The 19,482-nt window shown below is 44.4% G+C and overlaps 1 protein-coding gene across 2 annotated transcripts in view; it reads left to right on the top strand.

The window, feature by feature from the left end:
* YAP1 (Yes1 associated transcriptional regulator) overlaps positions 1-2,901 on the top strand; it is a 69,773-nt gene extending 66,872 nt beyond the window's left edge. For both annotated transcript variants that reach the window (XM_080929742.1, XM_080929741.1), the window contains one exon: positions 136-2,901. In XM_080929742.1, the coding sequence (XP_080785868.1) occupies positions 136-371 (236 nt within the window). In that variant the 3' untranslated portion in view covers positions 372-2,901. The remainder of the gene's footprint in view (positions 1-135) is intronic.
* Positions 2,902-19,482: the final 16,581 nt, after the last annotated feature.

Below are 19,482 nucleotides of genomic sequence, written 5' to 3'. Positions count from 1 at the left end.
GTCTGTGTCTGTATTGCATGTCTGTGAAGAGGTGAGGAAGTGAGACATGGTGTAGACACTTCTCTTTCCCGTGGCTCACAGGGGCAGCTCTGATGCTTCTCAAAAATCATTTTGTCCATCCCTCCCCAAAACTAGGAGACACCATCAGCCAAAGCACCCTGCCGTCACAGCAGAGCCGCTTCCCCGATTACCTGGAAGCCCTCCCTGGGACAAATGTGGACCTTGGCACACTGGAAGGAGACGCGATGAGCATGGAAGGGGAGGAGCTGATGCCCAGTCTGCAGGAAGCACTGAGCTCCGAAATCTTGGATGTGGAGTCTGTGCTGGCTGCCACCAAGCTAGATAAAGAGAGCTTTCTCACATGGTTATGAGCTGCAGGGAGCCACCCTCCGAGTCTGTGAAGGATCCACAGAGCCTAAGATGTGCCCGCCTGAAATTGAGATAAGCCAGTGAGTGATTCTCTGGCTGACACAGAAAACAGATGAACAGTGCCCAGCACGGATCATCCCTCATTCGCTCTTCTCCACCATCGCTGCTCTTAGGTTGCTGACCTCTTCACGGTCGGCCCTAAAGAACCAGAACCACAAACAACAAGAACCGTTGTTTCCTTAGCTATAGTAACTACGTTCTCTGGGGGTAGGGGGTGGGGTAGCCTGCTGGATAATGGATGCTGTGCCTTTTGTCCAGTAGTTTTCTCACCCATCCTTTTAACTGAACATGCAAACTGGGAACTCGGATGCTTCAGAGCATTTGTTCAAGAGGTGGTTTCTTCAGCTGCCTTTGGCCCCTGGGTCCAACAAGCCAGAAGCATTTTGTCTGATCTCACGGAGGTGGAGAAGACCCGTGCCGAAGACTGACGGACTTTCCGTTTCTTCTTTTAGTGACACCATTAGGCACATAGTGACCTGGATTTTATCTTAGAAGCTTATGAGGCATGAGACAGTTTCCATAGAAATATTTTAATTATTACCACATACTCTAGGTTAGGCTTGAATGGATATTTCCTATGGGTATTTTGGTTGGTCCCCCCCCCCCCCCCCCTTTGTGGTTGGTTTTGGTGGAATGTAGGCAAATTAACGAAGTCGTTTATAGCTGTAGCTTGGGGTAGACAATACCATTCTTTTGAAGGGGGGAATCTATTTCTTGGCTTTTTAACATCCTATTTAAATCTTGGCTCTCTTCTCTCTACATATGTACACACTCTTATAGTGTCTGTGGTAGTGTGATAGCAGAATGTATCTTTATAGATGTTCCCTTCCTGTGGTAGTGTGATAGCAGAATGTATTTTATAGACGTTCCCTTTCTTTCCAGTTTATTCTTTAAGTGGTAGCCTTGAGCATAGGCATGTAAACATAGTAGTTTATGTTTCACACAGTTTAAATTCTGGTTGTGGCAATCCGCAGGTGTTTGAGGGTGGGAGGGCAGTGCTGTAGAAAGGGCTCTGGTGGGTAAAGCCAAGAGGAGCTCCATGGCCCTCTGTGCACTGTGGTGACAAGGACAGGAGCCAACAGTTGCACAGTCTCTGGGCTTTAAGCTTTGGAGAGGCAGGCCTTCCTTGTGCCTCCGCCTCGGCTTTGGATATGCACTCAGATACTTTGAGGCTAGATTGGCTGTCATCTACAAGATCATTCTTAGGAAACCTGCTCACGTGTTTGTGCTGAATGAACCCTGGGGTAGTGTGTAGAATGCTGTGAGGTCATGGGTTGGCTGGTAAAGTGATCAGACTAGTAAGTGTGTGGGGGTAGTTGAACTTAGCAAAGAGCTAGTGCTAAGCATGATTATGGCTTTATTTTTACAAGAAGAAAGATTACTAGAGTGTGTGTCTCCAGGAGTAATGATGGCTTCCAAAGAGTATTTTTTAAAGGAACAAAATAGACATGAATTAACTCTGCATATAAGCTATGAAGTAATAGTTGGTTATGAATTGTAGTAGCACCAGCTAGCACCTCTATCATTTAAGGGTCTTTGAGTGCTTCTAGAAGAATCCCTTATTTTCAAGGGTTCATGATGAACAACAACAGCAAATATTTTCCCTAGCGAAAGCTGCTACTATTAAAAAAACAACCCTCAGCTTAGGAAGATAGAAATCTTAAGTATTTTGGCCCTTTGATTAGTACAGCACAAGTATGATGTAGAAAGGTTTATTCAGTGCTCAAAAAATGCAATCAGTGTATTATATATGATTCATAGGTCAGTCATTTGAGGCCATTGACTCTAAGGCTTTTAATTAGAAACAAGTTGAAGATTCACCCTTGAATTAAGTCTGGGGAAATGACCACCGGAGGATGCATTGACTTTAGAACAGAGATGAGATTCTACTGTAATTAAAAATTGAGCAGGTGGATGATCCACAACAGTGTGGGGAGTGTGCAGATGACAGGCACGCTGAGTGCCTGTGATTTGCCAGTAAGCTGCAGAACAAAGAACCGAATCTTCTGTGGGCAGACTAGCTTTAGTGTGGGGAGGGAGAAGGCACCTAGGCATGGGCTGGTGAGAGGGAGCAGGGCCAAGATAGAACAGCTTTTATGAACTTGTTTCTCTTCCGTAAAGACTTTATCTCTCACCTTGCTCTCAGTAACAAAATTGTTCCCAAATTTCCAGCTGCCTAACCTCCCTACAAAGATGTGTCGTCTTCCTTCTCCCTTGGCATAAGTGCCTGGTTATACCTCAGTGTCCAGCAGCCCTGGTGCCCGACAGTGCTCTCTAACCTTATCAAACCTTCCGTGCTGACTGTGGGAGACCTGAGCACCTTTCCTCCCACTGAATTTGAATCACGGCCTCATGTTGTCTTTCTTGTGTCCAACAGTGTTTAATGCTTCCTAGCTGTAGTGGGTAGCATGCAGATAAGAATTTAACTGGTTATTCTTGAATTTCTTTTACAATAAACCAATTTTTATAATCTTAAAATGTATCAACTTTTTTACATTTGTGTTCTTGTCAGTTAGGACTTCTAAGTCCCTGGGGGAACAAGGGAAAAGGTTGGGGTCTCCAGACAAGCAATGTTCTGTGTCATAAGAGACTTAAAAAAGAAGGGGAGTAAAGGTCATGAGGAGGCAACTGTGGCATGTGTGGTGTAGCTTTGTAAGCTCATGATGAAATTGTGCAGTACAAACACAAGTACTTCAGAAGCTGTACCATGCGGTGTTGAAACTTAAAAGGTAAGGCAGTATCTGTGACAACTTCGAGGTGCTTGAGCACCTGGGGGCGGGATGAATTTTATCTTGGCAACTCTTTTTATAAAGATTATGGATATAAGGAGGTCTTCCTTCTTTGAGAAAATATTCTCCAAGTTGGTTTGGTTTGGTTGGCTTCTGTCTGTAGCACTGGCTGTCCTGGAACTCATGCTGTAGTCCATCAACTTTTGCTGACTGTGCAGAAGATAGGTGTCTTTGAGATCTGGGATTTGAGGACCTTAAAAAATGGGCAGACTACAGTCTAATGGTGTAGATGACTTTACTTCCGTTTCAGTGTAATTTTATACACAAATGAAACAAAGAAAGCAATGCTCCAAGGAGGGTCATTTGAGTTCAGGAAACCATGAGTGTCTGTAAGCACATACTAACTATTAACAGAGCAGTCCTTTCTTAGGACTGACTGATTAAAACACAGTTGCCGGGCATATACCATAAACTATGTCTAGGAAGGCGAGCAAGCAGGGCAGAAGGCCATATCAGATCCAGGGTACACGGACCATTTGAGTTCTTTAGCTATGATCTGACAACAAGATTAAACATGTCTTATGAATTGAATATAAATGTCACTGGAGGTATTACATCGTGCCCAAGAACAATCCAGGGAACAAAATTCCTCTGAGGCCAAAGGCTGCTTATTTCCCTGGGGTCTCTCACAGTTTCCAAGACATTGTTCATTGTGTACCATTCTTTTGACTCTGCCAACAGTAGACCAGGCTGGCCTCCGCCTCTGCAGTGCTAGTTAAAGGTGTGCGCCACCACCACCCAGCTTCTCCGTGTCTTTAACGCAAGGCAGTTTGTAGTAGTCACTGGCAGACTTACTTATAAGAGGCATGGTGTTCCCAGCTATCCCAGTGCAGATGCTCTTCTTGTCAAGTCCTGTACACTCGGTCCACATTCATCCTGTCAGTGTGACCATCTATGTAGAACCCTGTCTGCTTTGTTCTTATCCTAAAGACTCCATATAGCATCACATGGGAAGCAGGTGGCCAAGGCACTGTCTTTTATACTGTTGGATGACCAAGGTGTGGTACCATACTGTTTCCATGGTGCTGCAGATGGAGCTGAGGCTTCTGCACACTATTCAAGCACTCTGTCCCTCTCTGTCTCGCCACGCCCTTTAGTTTTTCCAAAGCACTGTCACATGATCTCCAAAACAATTATATTTCTAAAAGTCTTGTTTTTATAAATACAAAAAAGTATAGCCTGGATATACTTTGAGTAAGAAATAGATTTGATTGATTTTTTTCTTGTATGTATGTTGGTCAGGCAGATATGCGGGCCTTTTAGACATTGCAAAGTAGGCTTTTCACATTGCTCAACAGCAACTTAGGAAGATAACATTCACTCCTTTAGCACAAAATACAGGGATAGGGATTCTGTATCTCAGAATCAGCACCAAAAGATGAGCCTGTTCTTATACCCTGCCCCTTGTCGGCAGTGCCAGGGGCTGGGCACTTTGGCTGTGTTGACAGGAATGGCTCACAGGAGAAGGCAGCCCTGACAGTCGCTACTGCTGCCCCTGGGGGTGAAAAGTGCTTTACCAACCCTTCTCACTTCCATTTCTTCAGAGCTGAGGCTATGTGGGAAAAGCAGGCCCGGGTACTAGGTCATATCTCCCAGGGCAGCCAGCCTCTCCTCCTGAACCCCTAGCAACTGTTACTAAGTCCTAAACTGGGCACTGAGTAAATATGGAAGCTACTCTCCTCTGGCTCCAGAGTTGGCACCATCATGCTGACTAGAGTCATGTGACACAGGCAGTGTCCTTATGTATGTTGCATGATTATGTGCTGTTGCCTACAGAGGCCAGAAGAGGGCGTCCTCCCATCAGGTTACAATGAATGCACCTTAAATGTTTGACAATGTCTGTTTTGCATTTTAAGAGCTTAGCTGTTTCCAGAGTTGAGAATTAGAATGGAGCACATTGGTGCTGCCCTGTAATCTCAGCTATGGAGGAGGCAGAGGCAGGGGGATTGCCAGAGTTCACAACTGCAACACATCGGACAACATTGAGACTTATCTCCAAAACACAGATCATATATCGGCTCTTTTTTACTAGTGCTAGAGATAGCCCCCACGCCCATGCATACTTGAGGTGAGCTTAGCCCTCAGCCTTTTACCTCCTCAAAAGACATCCGTTTACCTTCAACTCTTACATGAGTGAGGAGGATCTGAAGCCAGGCCCTCAAACTTGTACCCACTGAGACCTCTTTCCTACACAGAATTACAATGGCGGCCTGGCTACCTGACCACCTGAAAGAGAATTTCCTTTCTGAAGCATGCCAGACCCTAGAACAAGCACTCAGACATTCACTGCTACCTGCACGAGCTGTTTAGACCAGCTGTGCAAAGCCAGTGATCTCACCCCTAGGAATCCTGACTGAAATAATTTCTCCTTCAGCAACTTGCATTTAAGTATTCTTACTACTGATGTAAACTTGGGCTGAGGAAGGGGCTGAGCAGGTTACAGCACTTGCTCAGACCTCAGTTCAAATCTGAGCACCCACATACATACACATTACAGCTCCAGTGCCTTTGGGGACAGGGCTGGGAGGACTGGGGCTTCCTGGGTCAGTAAGAGACTACCTCAAGAGCTACATAAAGAGAGGGAGGAAGGAAGAGCAGGACAGGACACCTGATACACACCCATTCTGTTTTACATAGGTATATACATACAAAGTTGAGCTCCTGGGGCAGAGTTTCAATAGATACCCAAAGTAGGCTGCTTCCTAGGAGGGCCTCAGTGATGTGTAGGTGACCAGCTTTTCATCTTACACATATGTTCTATGTGAGTGTGCGCATATGTGGCCACTGGAGGACAACTTTGATTCCTCTTCTATCATGTGGGTCCTGGGGCTAACTTAAATCCTTGGGCCTGACCACAAACACCTTCACTCAGAGCCACAGCTGGTCACTGGCTATAAGTCAGGACATTCGGGTTTTGGAGCTTTGCTGTTTGTCTATTGAGACACAGATTTTCTATGTGTAGCATAGACTGTCCTGGAGCTTGAGTGTAGACTAGGCTGCCCTTGAACTCATAAATCCACCTGGCTCTGCCTCTCTGCCTCAAATGCTGGGGTTAAAGGCCTATGCTACCAATGCCCAGCAGGCCTTAGGAATTTCTTATTTTTAATTAAAACTATTAATAATATTATATATACCTAAATGAAGGTGCCTGTGGAGGCCAGAAGAGGACAAGGTATTCCCAACAACTAAAATTGTAGTGAGCTGCTTGGTATAGATGCTGAGTGTCAATGCCAGAGTAGGCCCTTACTAAGTCTTGTCTTGGATTTGAGAGATGTAAATATATGTTCAGGAGCAGCCAGATGACTAACCTGAAGTCACTACCCAAGTCACCTTCCTAATCTTGAACTCCGATAAATTGCTCACACCCTATGCAGGTCTAGTTGAAGTATACAGAGGATGTGATCCACGCCGTTGAGTAATGTAGTTCTATGTCCTGGCTCCATTGGAGCATGAGGGTTATCAACAAGCCACAAGCTCCTGAGGGAGGCCACATCTTGGCCTGGAGTGGAGATGCCAGTGTTGGACAAATCTGGGGTGAGGGATGAGCTAAAAATTACTGACCAGACTTCTGTTTCCCAAAGCCATGAAAACAGTCCCCAGGCCTGATGCTATCCACACAGACACAGCCTGTAATTTTAAGAAAAGAGATCTTAAGATATTAATTAACAACTTTTTATTTTGAGACAGTCTGAGGTAGCGCAGGCTGGTACTGAGTTCTTTGTGTAGCCAAGGATGACTGGTGCTTTGTGCCTCCATCTTCCAAGCACTAGAATTCTAAGTGTGCTCCATTGTACCCAGGTGCTGGGAAACTTACGTTGTAACTCAATTTAAAAATGCAATAGGAAGGAAGGAATACTAGAAAACATGTAACATGAAGGAAGTAGGGAATGCTGAGGATTGAAGGTTTAAGCAGGGAGAAGGGTGGCAGGGGGTGGTTGGGGTGGGGGGGGATGCTGACCAAAACTAAGGATGTGTGAGAGCCCTATGGAGACTAATTACAGCATATCTCTTTAAAGGTTTGAATGGAGGTAAAGGTGAAGACAGTACTGTCCCAGAAGACACGGATTATTAAAAGTTCAGTGCCATATGGGATACTTCCTACCAGTTATTGGTCAGGGAACCCCAGGAGTTGCTAGGACACAGGCCATTGCTATTAGCTTCCCACTATAACTAGATGATAAGACCCAGTGCTGAACACACCACACACACATTTTGTTCAGGACATAAAGAGAAATCATCCAAGCTGTTCAGGCAACTTCCTTTCTAGTGGCTAGTTTTCACAGAGCCAGAAGGTGCTCTGCAGGCTAGAGGGGGAGAAAACTCTCAGTGGCCTTACTCAGTCCTGTACATACATGCTACAGGGACAGTCTGCTAGGTAATGTGTGCCTGCCTCCTGGTACGATAATAGCCCAGTTCTTATGGAGGTAACTCACTGCTTCCTGGTAGGATTTGAGGCAAGTTTCACAGAAGGAATTCATGTCTGATACTGTAACCTGGTCAAAGTGTTGGGCAGGAGAGCCTATGGTTAGGATTTTGCTAAATGGTCTTGCCAAATGACCTTCAAAAGTTTATGTTTATAAATGTTCATTTAACTCAGCCATGGTCAGAGGCTTCTTGTTTACAGTTGGCAATGACCGGTTTGGTGGTATATGACTTTAATTCCAGCTCTTGGGAGGCAGAGGCAGGGGTATCTCTGGAGGTTCAAGGCCAGCCTAATCTGCAAAGTGAGTTCCAGGACTGCTAAAGCTACACAGAAACCCTGTCTGGGGGGAGGGGGGAACCCAAGCAAATAATAATAATAGTAAGTACGGTTGGCGGTGGGTAGTTCAGAGTCACACTAGGAAAGGGTGTGAATAAGTATTGTTAACTGCTGAGTCCTAACTGGAACATCGATTATAACCCCATCAAGGCTCAGGGAGCATCAGGAAGTGGGGACAGAAGGAACCTACGTGGGGTGGACAGCAAGGAATGACACGAAATGCTGTCCTTTGGAAGTGATGCATCTGTTGTGCTCATGAACACACACCAGAACAAGATGGAGCCAGTAAAACTGCAGATGAAATGAGAAAGCAGCCCTGAGGCCTTTAGCTAGCTATTACCTAGCTGCTATTAGCAGCTGCTGGCTGCTGGGTGCAGGAGAGCCTCTTCTCTTTGACAGTGTGGCCACTGGTAGGTTGACTGCTGGAGTGGATGGCTCCACACTGATACATCTTGTGCAAGAAATGGACATAAAGTCCAGGACTCAATGGCTAGAGTCTGCTGGAAGCCTAAGGGGGATAATACATAGGTACTATCAAAATACATTGTATACCTGTATGAAATTCTGAAAGGATACATTATAAATATTCTTCAAAGGAAAAGCTTTGAGAGAGATCTTGACAACAAGAACAACAGCAATGAGTCAGTCCAGACTAACACTCCTCTCCTTGTCCTCTGAAAAGGGCTTACCCTGTTAGTTTTCATATTGGCAGTCTTGAGCTGTTGAATTGGAATTATCAGATTAAAGAGATTTCACATCTCCACAGAAATACAGCTTAGGTGTATCTCTGAGGGCATTTCCAGAAAATTTCACCGGAGCAGAGATGAGCCACCCTGAATGTGTGTTTGGAGGAAGGGGTTGGGGGGCATCCTATGGGCTTAAGGATCTTGAGTACATAAAAAGAAAGAGAAAAAAAAAAGTTAAACAGCATTCATCTTCCACCTTCTGGCCTGCAGATGTCAAGATTGTCATGTGATTTAACATGGTTGCCATGAGGCTTCCCATTCCAGACACACTGTCTCCACAAAGGGACAGTTGGCCCTTTCTCTCCTGGTCAGACCAAGCTCCTCCACCCATAATGTAAATCTTTACAATGGGAACTTGATGGAGGTCTGGGCAAGCTGGGGACTTTGGGCAACAGCTGAAGTTATATGTAGGCCTTGGTTTAAAATAATAGTGGTTTGGGATCTTTTGTGGTTGTGGTGGTTGGTTTGAGTTTGAAAAGTGGTCTTATATATCTTTGTATAGCCTAGGATGGCTTTGAATGCCCAATCCTGACTTTGGCTTTTGAGTGCCATCACACTGAGCTGTTTGTTTCACAGGACAAATAGTCAGAAGCACTACAATTCACGTCGCTTGGAGGGAACTGGTAGACAATAAGTACTGCCAGTCCCGTGGGTTAGACCACACTGGGTGCCCATCCCTTGTGATGCCCATCTTGCCTCCAGCCTGACCTCTGCCAGCGCTGCATCTTGGGCTCCGTCCCACCTGAGAATGAACTGGGGTAGAAGCTGGGTTGTTCTTCCCAGTCTTTCTCAAGATCTTGGTGTCAGTTCAAAGTCCACTCCAAAATTTTTTTTTCCACTCATGACACATATTTTTATTTACATAAGCTTCACTCTGTGCTGGGCTAGGGAAGTGATCTAATGACCCAGAGTCTTCCCAGATCCAAGGCCAGAGGGGTGGCAGGGCTCCCAAGCCTCATCTCCACAGAGCTGATAATAAAATCCAGGGACTGAGGCTCTCCCACCCTCCAACATTCTTACCCCCAACCCCTAGCTTTGAGTTATTTCTTTTACACTATCCCAAGGAATTCCTGGCATTTCAGCTTCAATTAGCAGAGGTGATGGGGGCAGGACAAGGAGGCTGCCCCACCTTTGTATATCAGTGAGAATGGCTGACTTCACAAGGCTTCTCTCACTCACCTCCTGCTCCCCACTAGGACGTGTAAGGTCTCTGCTCAGCTGGTGGTCTGTGGGGTTCAGAAACCAGCACCTTGTACCCAGCATTAGTTCAGGCCAAGAGGGAAGCACAACCTCTGCTTTCCAGATGGAGTCCTTCACTTCCTTTCTGGTTTTTTCTCCTCCTTCCCCTCATCTTCTACCTGTATTTTGATTTTTAAAGATTTATTTTTATTTTTAAATTGTGTGTAGGTGCATGTTGGTATGAGGTGTTTACATGCAGCTGCTGGAGTGTCCCCTGCACCTGAAGTTACAGACAGTTGTGCCCCATGATGTAGGTGCTGGGAACTGAACTCAGAGGAAAACCTCTGTGACCTAAAACCAAGGGTCTCTGAAACAACGCTTAGGTATTGTAGACAAATTATGAAAGAGTAAAGAACTCACGAGCGTTTGATGCCTGTGTCGATCTTCAAGTGTAGCCTACACTAGGAGCCAGTCTTTGGAGAGGTGTGTGTGTGTGAGTGCATATATATGTTTGATATAAATACACACACACCACACATTTACACACACATGTATGAGTATATACACACATATAAATAATTTTATTTCATTTCTATCTGTACGGTTGCCCTGCACATGTCTCCATACCATGTGTGTGCAATGCCCACAGAGGCCAAAAGAGGGCGCTGAAGCCCCTGAGAATGTGTTAACAAGGACTTAAGAATTGTCAAGTGGGTAACTGCTGAGCTATCTCTCCACTTCCTGGAGGTAAGCTTTAAAAGGTGATGAAAGCTTAGTTAGAAGTTTGGATAGTAGGTTTAGGAGGAGGTCAGAGAGATGTTGGCTAGCTATCTTCAAGGTTATTTAGTCAGTTGTTGACTAATTTTGATACAATCAGGTACAGTGTCTTAAACTAACTTTAAATAATATTTCAGACAAAGTATGAGGCTGGAGAAGTGGCTCCATGGTTAAGAAAATGGACTGCTCTCAAAGACAACCCAGGCTCCTGGCACCCATGGTGGTTCAAAACCATTTCTATCTCCAATTACAAGAGATCTGACCTTGTCTTCTAGCCATGTCAGGCACCAGCACGCATAGACCTGGTGCAGAGGGGAGGAATGGGCTGACCATGAGAGAGGAAGTGGTGAGGGGTCCTGAGCACAGCTGTGTGCTGGCTGGGAAAGGCCTGTGATAAAGAGAGGGAGCTGAAGTGAGAAGGGTTGAGATGGCTGAGACTTTGAAAGTATAACAAGTACTTGGGAGGGAGTCTGGGGACCAGCATGGGCTTTGCTATGCCTATGTCCCTCTGTCAGTGGTAAGGAACAGGAGTCTTTCTGGCAGATAGGAACCAGTTTCACAAATCTCTGAGAAACACTGGGCTCTTTCGAACAGAAATCCTGCTCTAGCCATTGCTGGATATACGGATAGCTGAGAACTAGCTATTTGGAGAACCAACTAAGTATTTGGTGAAATGAGACAGCACTCATCTGAGGTTTTCTTTTTCCTTCCTTCCTTCCTTCCTTCCTTCCTTCCTTCCTTCCTTCCTTCCTTCCTTCCTTCCTTCCTTCCTTTCTGAAGGAGGAGTGGGCAGGGTCTAATTATGTAGTCCTAGCTGGCCTGGAACTTCTAAAACTCAGAGAGATCCTTCCACCACCGCAGCTCTACCAAGTGCTGCATTTACAGACATGTATCATCACGCTAATTTGAGTATTTAAGTTAAAAAATGTAAAGTTCCTGTAATTGAGTTAACATCAGAAATGATGTTAAGCATGAACAATTTTTTTAAAGGAAAAATCATACTCACAGCAGTTAAAACAGACGGTTAAAACTGTTTCCAAGTTCCTTTGCTTAGGAAACATGGAAAGAGTTGATAAAGATAAAATCAATCTCTTTCTCTGGAGGGGGGTTGGGGTGGGAATGAACCACGGTATTCTGCAAGAGCACCAAGGGCTCTTAACCTTGAGCCTCCTCTTCGGCTCCCTCTTCCTCCTCTTTTTGTTTGTTTTTCAGAGAGGGCCCTGCTCTGTAGCCCAGGTTAAGCTGAAGTTTCATTCCCTCCTCAGTCTCCCACTGGTAAAGATAAAGGCATATGATTAATACTATCCTCTGTATTGAATGCAAACACTTAACCAGATTATTTTCTGAGTCAGGTCTGTCTCCATATTTGTGGAAAAAGTGAGAGGTGACAGAAATGCAGTAGGATTGTTGTCTCACAATCTAGATGAAAACCAGACGAATACAGTGCAACCTGCTTGTTCTCAGGCTGACGTCTGTACTGCATTCTAAAGTGGTTCTCCATGACCCACAATACAACTCCCATGGTGGGAAGGTGGTTTCCCTGCTATTAGCTACTTCACATACCTGGCTTAATCAGAAAGGGACTGTCTCTACCCAGGGAGCAGATCACCAAAGAGATGTAGCTCCTTAAAGTGCAGGTTTGGGCTGGAGAGATAGCTCAGCAGTTATGAACTTAGGGCTGCTCTTCCAAAGGTCCTGAGTTCAATTTCCAGCAACCACATGGTGGCTCATAAACACCTGTAATGGGATCCGATGCCCTCTTCTGGTGTCTGAAGACAGCTACAGTGAACTCAATGTTAGATTTAAAGTGTAGGCTCCCTACATGACTGAACATGAGAGCAGCCCAAAACTTTACAGCAGTAAAAGTTGTCTAAACTCTCTTGGTCCAAAGATTCAAAATCAAATGTGTAATGAACCCAAGGTGTTTCTGTTGTTTGCCTGTGCTCTATCTGTGGTCGTGTTTGTGTGTGTGCAAGCAGAGCACTTTGCACTGTGGGAGGCAGTCACAACCTCTAGTGATGGGCCTGAAACACGATGGCTTAGACTGGAGATGAACACAGGCTATGAATTGAACTGCAGTATTTCTACTGTACATACAAACTTATCTGCTTTTACAGAACCATTAGTTTCCTACAGACTGCAGAGGCTTTGGATATTTTTTTACCATCATTTTTCAGAATTTAATCATCACGTTATTATATTTTTAGCTTCTGTAGTGTTTAAATATTTGATCTTAAAACCTTCTGTTTGAGCTGCTGACTTGAGTTCCTTAAAACCATTCAATGAATTGTTGTTGGGGACTAGGACATATTTTCCAACAATTTCTGAAATAGACCTAAATTTACTGCTAACATTTTATACTATGTATTGTTGCAAAACAACATTCTCAGGATTAACAGCTACAAAATTAAAATATGATCAACTTAGAAAAATGTTAGCAGTGCTCTCTATAAGTGGATTATTTTTTTATTGGAAATATTTTATTTACATTTCAAATGTTGTCCCCTTTCCCGAATTCCCCTCCATACTCCTTATCCCATAGCACCACCCCCTGCTTCTATGAGGGTATTCACCCACCCACCTCATCCCCCTCCCCTCCCTGACATTCCCCTACACTGGGGCATCGAGCCTTGGCAAGACCAGGGGCTTCTTCTCCCATGGATGCCCAACAAGGCCATCCTCTGCTACATGTACATCTGGAGCCGTGGGTTCGTTCATTTGTGCTCTTTGGATAGTGGTTTAATCCCTGAGAGTTCTGGCTGGTTGGTATTGTTGTTCTTATGGGGTAGCAAACCCCTTCAGTTCCTTCAGTCCTTTCTCTAACTCCTCCATTAAGGACCCTGTTCTCAGTTGAATGGTTGTCTTCAAGCCTCTGTTTTTGTCATGTTCTGGCAGAGCCTCTCAGGAGACAGCTGTATCAGGCTCCTGTCAGCATGTATCTTTTGGCATTCACAATAGTGTCTGGGTTTGGTGGCTGCATAAGGTCTAGATCCCCAGGTGGAGCTGTCTCTGGATGACCTTCCTTCAGTCTCTGCTCCAAACTTTGTCTTCATATTTCCTACTGAGAATATTTTTGTTCCCACTTCTAAGAAGGACTGAAGCATCCACACACTTTGGTCATCCTTCTTCTTGAGCTTCATGTGGCCCGTGAATTGTATCATGGGTAATCAGAGCTTTTGACCTAATATCCATTTATCAGTGAGTGCATATCATGGGTGTTTTTTGTGATTGGAAAATATCACTCAGGGTGATATTTTCTAGACCCATCCATTTGTCTAAGTATTTCATAAAGTCATTGTTTTTAATAGTTGAATAGTACTCCATTGTGTAAATGTACCACATTTTCTGTATCCATTCCTCTGTTGAAGGACATCTGGGTTCTTTCCAGCTTCTGGCTATTACAAACAAGGTTGCTACGAATATAGTGGAGCATGTGCCCTTGTTGTATGTTAGAGCATCTTTTGGGTATATAGGCAGGAGTGATATAGCTGGGTCTTTAGGTAGTACTATATCCAATTTTCTGAGGAACTGCAAGACTGATCTCAAGAGTGGTTGTACCAACTTACATCCCACCAACAATGGAGGAGTGTTCCTCTTTCTCCACATCCTTGCCAGCATCTTCTGTCACCCCAGTTTTTGATTTTGGCCAATCTGACTGGTGTGAGGTGACATATCAGATATGTTCTGATTTGCATTTCCCTGATGACTAAGGATGTTGAACATTTCTTGAGGTGCTTCTCAGCCATTTGGTATTCCTCAGTTGAGAATTCTTTATTTAGCTCTGTACCCCATTTTTAATAGGGTTATCTAATTCTCTGGAGTCTTAACTTCTTGAGTTCTTTGTATATATTGGATATTAACCCTCTATCGGATGTAGGATTGGCAAAGATCTTTTCCCATTTTATTGGTTGCCGTTTTGTCATTTTGACAGTGTCCTTTGCAATTTCATGAGGTCCCATTTGTCGGTTCTTGATCTTAGAGCATAAGCCATTGGTGCTCTGTTCAGAAAAGTTTCCCCAGTGCCGATGTGTTCAAAGCTCTTCCCCACTTTCTCTTCTCTTAGTTTGAGTGTATCTGGTTTTCTGTAGAGGTCCTTTATCCACTTGGACTTGAGCTGTGCACAGGGCAATAATAATGGATCTATTTGCATTCTATAAGTGGATTCTTTATGGAAAAATAAGCCAACACATTATAAGGGCACCTACTTGTTTCATCTGTAATTAGTGGCAAAGTCTATGTATACCAAAGCATTGCTGGAAGTAAATATCTTTTTGATTTATAATTGGCAAATGTTTGGTTTGCATACCTAATCTATACACCAAATACCTGTGTTTGGTAAAATTTCACAGCCAAATGGGGTTGGAGGTAGGAAAGGTCAAGACGCCTCAATTTAGAATAGACAACAGATAAATTGTACTCTATTTGAGGAAGTGTTACATTTCTCCCAAAACAATCTATTTTAAGGTCAGTTTAGCTTAACTAAAAACAAAGGCCTGAGAGGCCAATTGTTAATATATGTTAATATACTGCTTTGTACCACCCATTCATAACCAAAATATGTACTTATGTATAAAAGTGCTTTGTCTGTATGTATGAAGGTGTACATCTTGTATCCGTGGTGCCTGCAGGGGTCAGATCCCATGGAACTTCGGTTACAGATGTTTGTGAGCCACCCTGTGAGTGCTGGGACCTGAAAGGGACCCAAGACCTCTATGAAAGCAGCAAGTGCTCTCCAGTCCCATACAGCCCATTTATAAAAGACCTGGTGGGGATTGGAGAGGTGGCCCAGTGATTAAGAGCACTTGCTGCTCTTCCAGAGCTTCTGAGTTCAATTCCCAGCAACCACATGGTGGCTCACAACCATTTGTAATGGGATCTGATGCCCTTTTCTGGTGTGTCTGAAGACAGCTACAGTGTACTCATATACATAATTCTTTAAAAACCAACCAACCAACCAACCAACAAACAAACCCAAAAGACCTGGTGGCCTCGTTGTTGTATAACTATACTCATTAGACTTGTAAGCTTGTTCTACAGTGATTATTTCTGTGTTGGCAAACTGACAATTGTAGATTGTGTGGCTGTTTAGTATATACTCTTTTGTTTTTAGCATGAGATGTATATTACAAACTTAGAAGTGGGCTTGGGGGAGTGAGGGGTGGTGTATGGTGTAAAAGTTAGGCTGAACTGTGGTAAGCTGATTATCCGAGGTGGAGGTGCAGTATCTTCTGTCAGAGCAGGCAGTAAGTATCCAGGACCTGGGGTCCAGAATGAACAAGTGGACGGTCTAGTTCTAGCTAGCTGTGGGGTTGCTCTACAGGATAGGCATTTCCCAACCCTGAATAGTAGTCCATTTCCGACCATGGAAAGAACAAGGCAGGTGGACTGCAATTTACACAGGAGGAAGGCATTCTCAGACCGTAGCACCAGATTGCCGAAACCTTAAGGAGAACATGCAGTTGGGTGCAGTGAACTGAGGAGCTACAGAAGCTGGGACGTGGCCTTTCCACCCTCTCTCACGGTCTCTCAATCCCACTGCACCTTCTAAGTCAGAATCGCTGTGTGGAGCCTTGTGGAGCTGGAATATTCCAGCAAAAAATAAAAATAAAAAAATATCTTGCTGTGGATGGTTGGAGTTACACAATCATCCTCTCTCTCTCTGCCATAAGTGAGAAGCTAGAGTTCGAGACGTTTCCAACACCTAAGCCTACCAGCTTGGCATCTGTAGAGGAAACAGTGAGGCTCGGATTTATGGGCGACTGTTTGCCACGCCTCCTGGTTACTGTGACTAGTTTCCTGGTTTTCTATAGCATTTCCGGTATGCCTGGGCCAGACTTGTGTGTCAATCTTTCCTGCTGGAGGCTCTGCTCTCCGGCTCAGCGCTAAATGGGCGGGGCATCCTTAAGTACCGAGGGAGGGATCTTGTGTACTACGCATGCGCAAGGATTTGCACGCGCTCTGAGCCCAACGGTCTGGCCAGCAGGTTAGGGCTCCTCCTGGCTGTGGGAAAGGCACAATAATGACCAAGACTTCTCTAATCCTGCTTTTGCGTCCCTTGCGCAAAGTACTGCGTTTCCCACGTATAGAAGGAGGCTAATCTGATGACTGAAATAGTTTGTCTTTATGCATAGCCCTGTCAGGCACTTACCAGTGCTAGTTTCTTTTCTCTCCACACTGCCAGAATCAACTACTAGCTCAAAGGGCCCGTTTGTTTCCAAAAATGACGATCGAAGGTCCAGATAACTACACAGGCTTACTGTCTGTGAGGAGGCAGACAAGCACCTAAGGGAAATACAGTAAATGCAGGATTGCTGGGGTCGGGAGAACTCTTGGGAGCGCCTCAAACTGCCCTTATCTGCTCTCAGATTGGCACAGAAGCCCTTCCATGAATAATCAAGAAGACAGTAAAATTGGAAAAGGCCTGATTGTTAGCGAATGCCTACGTAAATGATAACCTGTGGGCAGTAGAGCTTTATCTTGGTTTGCTTGCTTGATTTTGTTAGGACAGGGTCTCACATTGTATCAGACACATAACAATTTCAGTTCCTGCTGGGAATGCAAACGGGAGCCACCCACTCTGTGTGTGTGTGTGTGTGTGTGTGTGTGTGTGTGTGTGTGTGTGTGTGTGAGTCTCCTTGCACATAAGCATGGTAAGCATCCTTTACCACAGGCTATACTTACAGCTCATGGATTGTTATCTTGAAGAAAGAGGGTACTGAGGGTCTTAGAGAGTCTGGTTTTAAGGAAGGCTTTTTTTTAATGCAAGGCCTGATCCAGCTGCTAAGACTACCACCTACTTTATAAAATCACAAAAGCATAGCCCAGAATCTGGCATTTTTAATGTGATGTTTTTTCCCACACTAAATAAAACAGTGAGCCATTAGCATGCCACCTAAGGGTCACATGACTTCCTCTAGCATCTCAATAACAAATAGAAAAATTTGAGGTGAGACTACATAATTTTAAATTCTCAGATACTGATGCAATGGTCAGTTTTTCCCCAGAATGAGGACTAAGTTCGGCTTTAATGGCTTCTCTAAATTTAAGATGTTAAATTCAAAAGCAAACCTTAGTCTCAACATAAAAAAAAAAAATCTTTATGCTGTCTTCCCTCAACTGCCCCATCTGTAGACTTGTTTCTTGCTCGATTCAGCTTGTCCTGTTCCTAGGCTCAGGAAGCTAGGAGGCTGTGGAAAGTGTTAACAGACTTGCAGAAGGAAGTGCTGCAGGCCTGGGCTTGCAGGCTGGTTTGGGAGACTAGAAGCCCCTAAGTGAGCTTAGGGTTATGACTCCCCTTGGAGTTCTGTTAGGTGAGAAGTGAGGTGAGCATGCTCTTGTCTCAATGATGCACCCTGACATGATGCTTTTGAAACAGCAGTTTGCAGGATGAGGTAATAACTAATGACACTTTTGTTCCCATTGAAACCCATTGGTCAATGGCACAGGCGTGCACACTGAGCCGGAAGCTCAGATTTGGCTAGGCTGCCTGGCTAATGAGCCTTTGTCCCACCCCTGAGCACTGACGTTTCAGATACATGCCGTTAACTCCAGCTTTTTACACGGTTGTTGAGAACCAGACTGACATGCTCATGCAGTTGTGATATTTCCAGTCATCTTGCTGGCTCACTTTGTTGGGTTTCTAAGCACATCTTGTCGTGGAATGAAGGGGAAAAATAATAATTTCACTAATTTACTCACAAGTGATCAAACTGCTTAGCTCACTTATGCTAACTGAATATGTGGCCGATGTACCAGGGATTGAAATGAAAGTTTTTCAAAGAAAGAGTGGTGTAGTTGCCAGAATCAGTTTTAACATTAGCCCAGTTGTCAAAGGCAGAACCAAACATCTGGAAACCAAGAAGTTGGTAACTGTGTCACACTTTTGGAAATCACTTGGCTGGTCTTGGTAGAGACTTGATAGATGACAGGAAAGGCCAGCAGTCCCTCTAAAGTCTCACCGTGAAAGTGCAAACTAAGCAAGTTCACACTTCCCCATACCCTGGATATGATCAGCCCTCTGTTTTGCTCATGGATCCCACGCAGCTTGCATTCTTCCTTTTAAAGAAATTTTTCTGTGAAGATATGGTTGTGTTATTTGAGAGGATGTGCACACCCCAGTGACCTTCCAAAGTCCCCATTATCACTTGATAAGATTAGATACATTGATGAGGTTAGAGTCCTCATGACTAAACAGCCTCCCTGAGCTGGACCAGGCACCAAGAGATTCCTTGTGAGATCCCTTGAAGACAATTTAGATTCAAACCATGGAGTTAACTCCCACAGTTTCAGCATATGAGATTGAGTATCACATATGAACTTAGAATGCCATTCAGATTCAAAAATACATGTGAATTGTGGAGACAAATAGTTGTTTTAAAATTGTATCTATTCATGTACTGTATGCAAGCTTGACCCTCTGGGACTCCAGATACAAACACTGTACCCCATGGTGTGGGTATAATCAGACAAGGTCCTCCACAGAACAGCAAGCGTTCCTAACAGCTGACTCATCTCTCCAGCCTCAGGACTCAGTAGGTTTAAGGAGTGCTCTAAAACAGACAAGGAGGAAGACAGAGTAGTTTCAGAGTGAGGTAGGTGCAGATTCCTAGACTGGCCTCCAAGGGAGTCTCACCTCCAGTGCCCGTGCCTTTCTATAATTTTCTCCTAAATTAAAGTAAACAGGGCTGACCTATGTGACCCATAGGATATTTCAGAACTGAACTGGATCTTTGGAGGCAGAACTTCTGCCTCACCCGCCTTGGAGGAAGTCAGTGACTGTACTCTGTGGATGCTTGAAGCTGTT

Source organism: Micromys minutus (assembly GCF_963924665.1).
Source record: "Micromys minutus genome assembly, chromosome: 16".
Taxonomy (NCBI): Eukaryota; Metazoa; Chordata; class Mammalia; order Rodentia; family Muridae; genus Micromys; species Micromys minutus.
The sequence above is the reverse complement of the archived record's forward strand: the minus strand, read 5'-3'. Positions and strand labels throughout refer to the sequence as shown.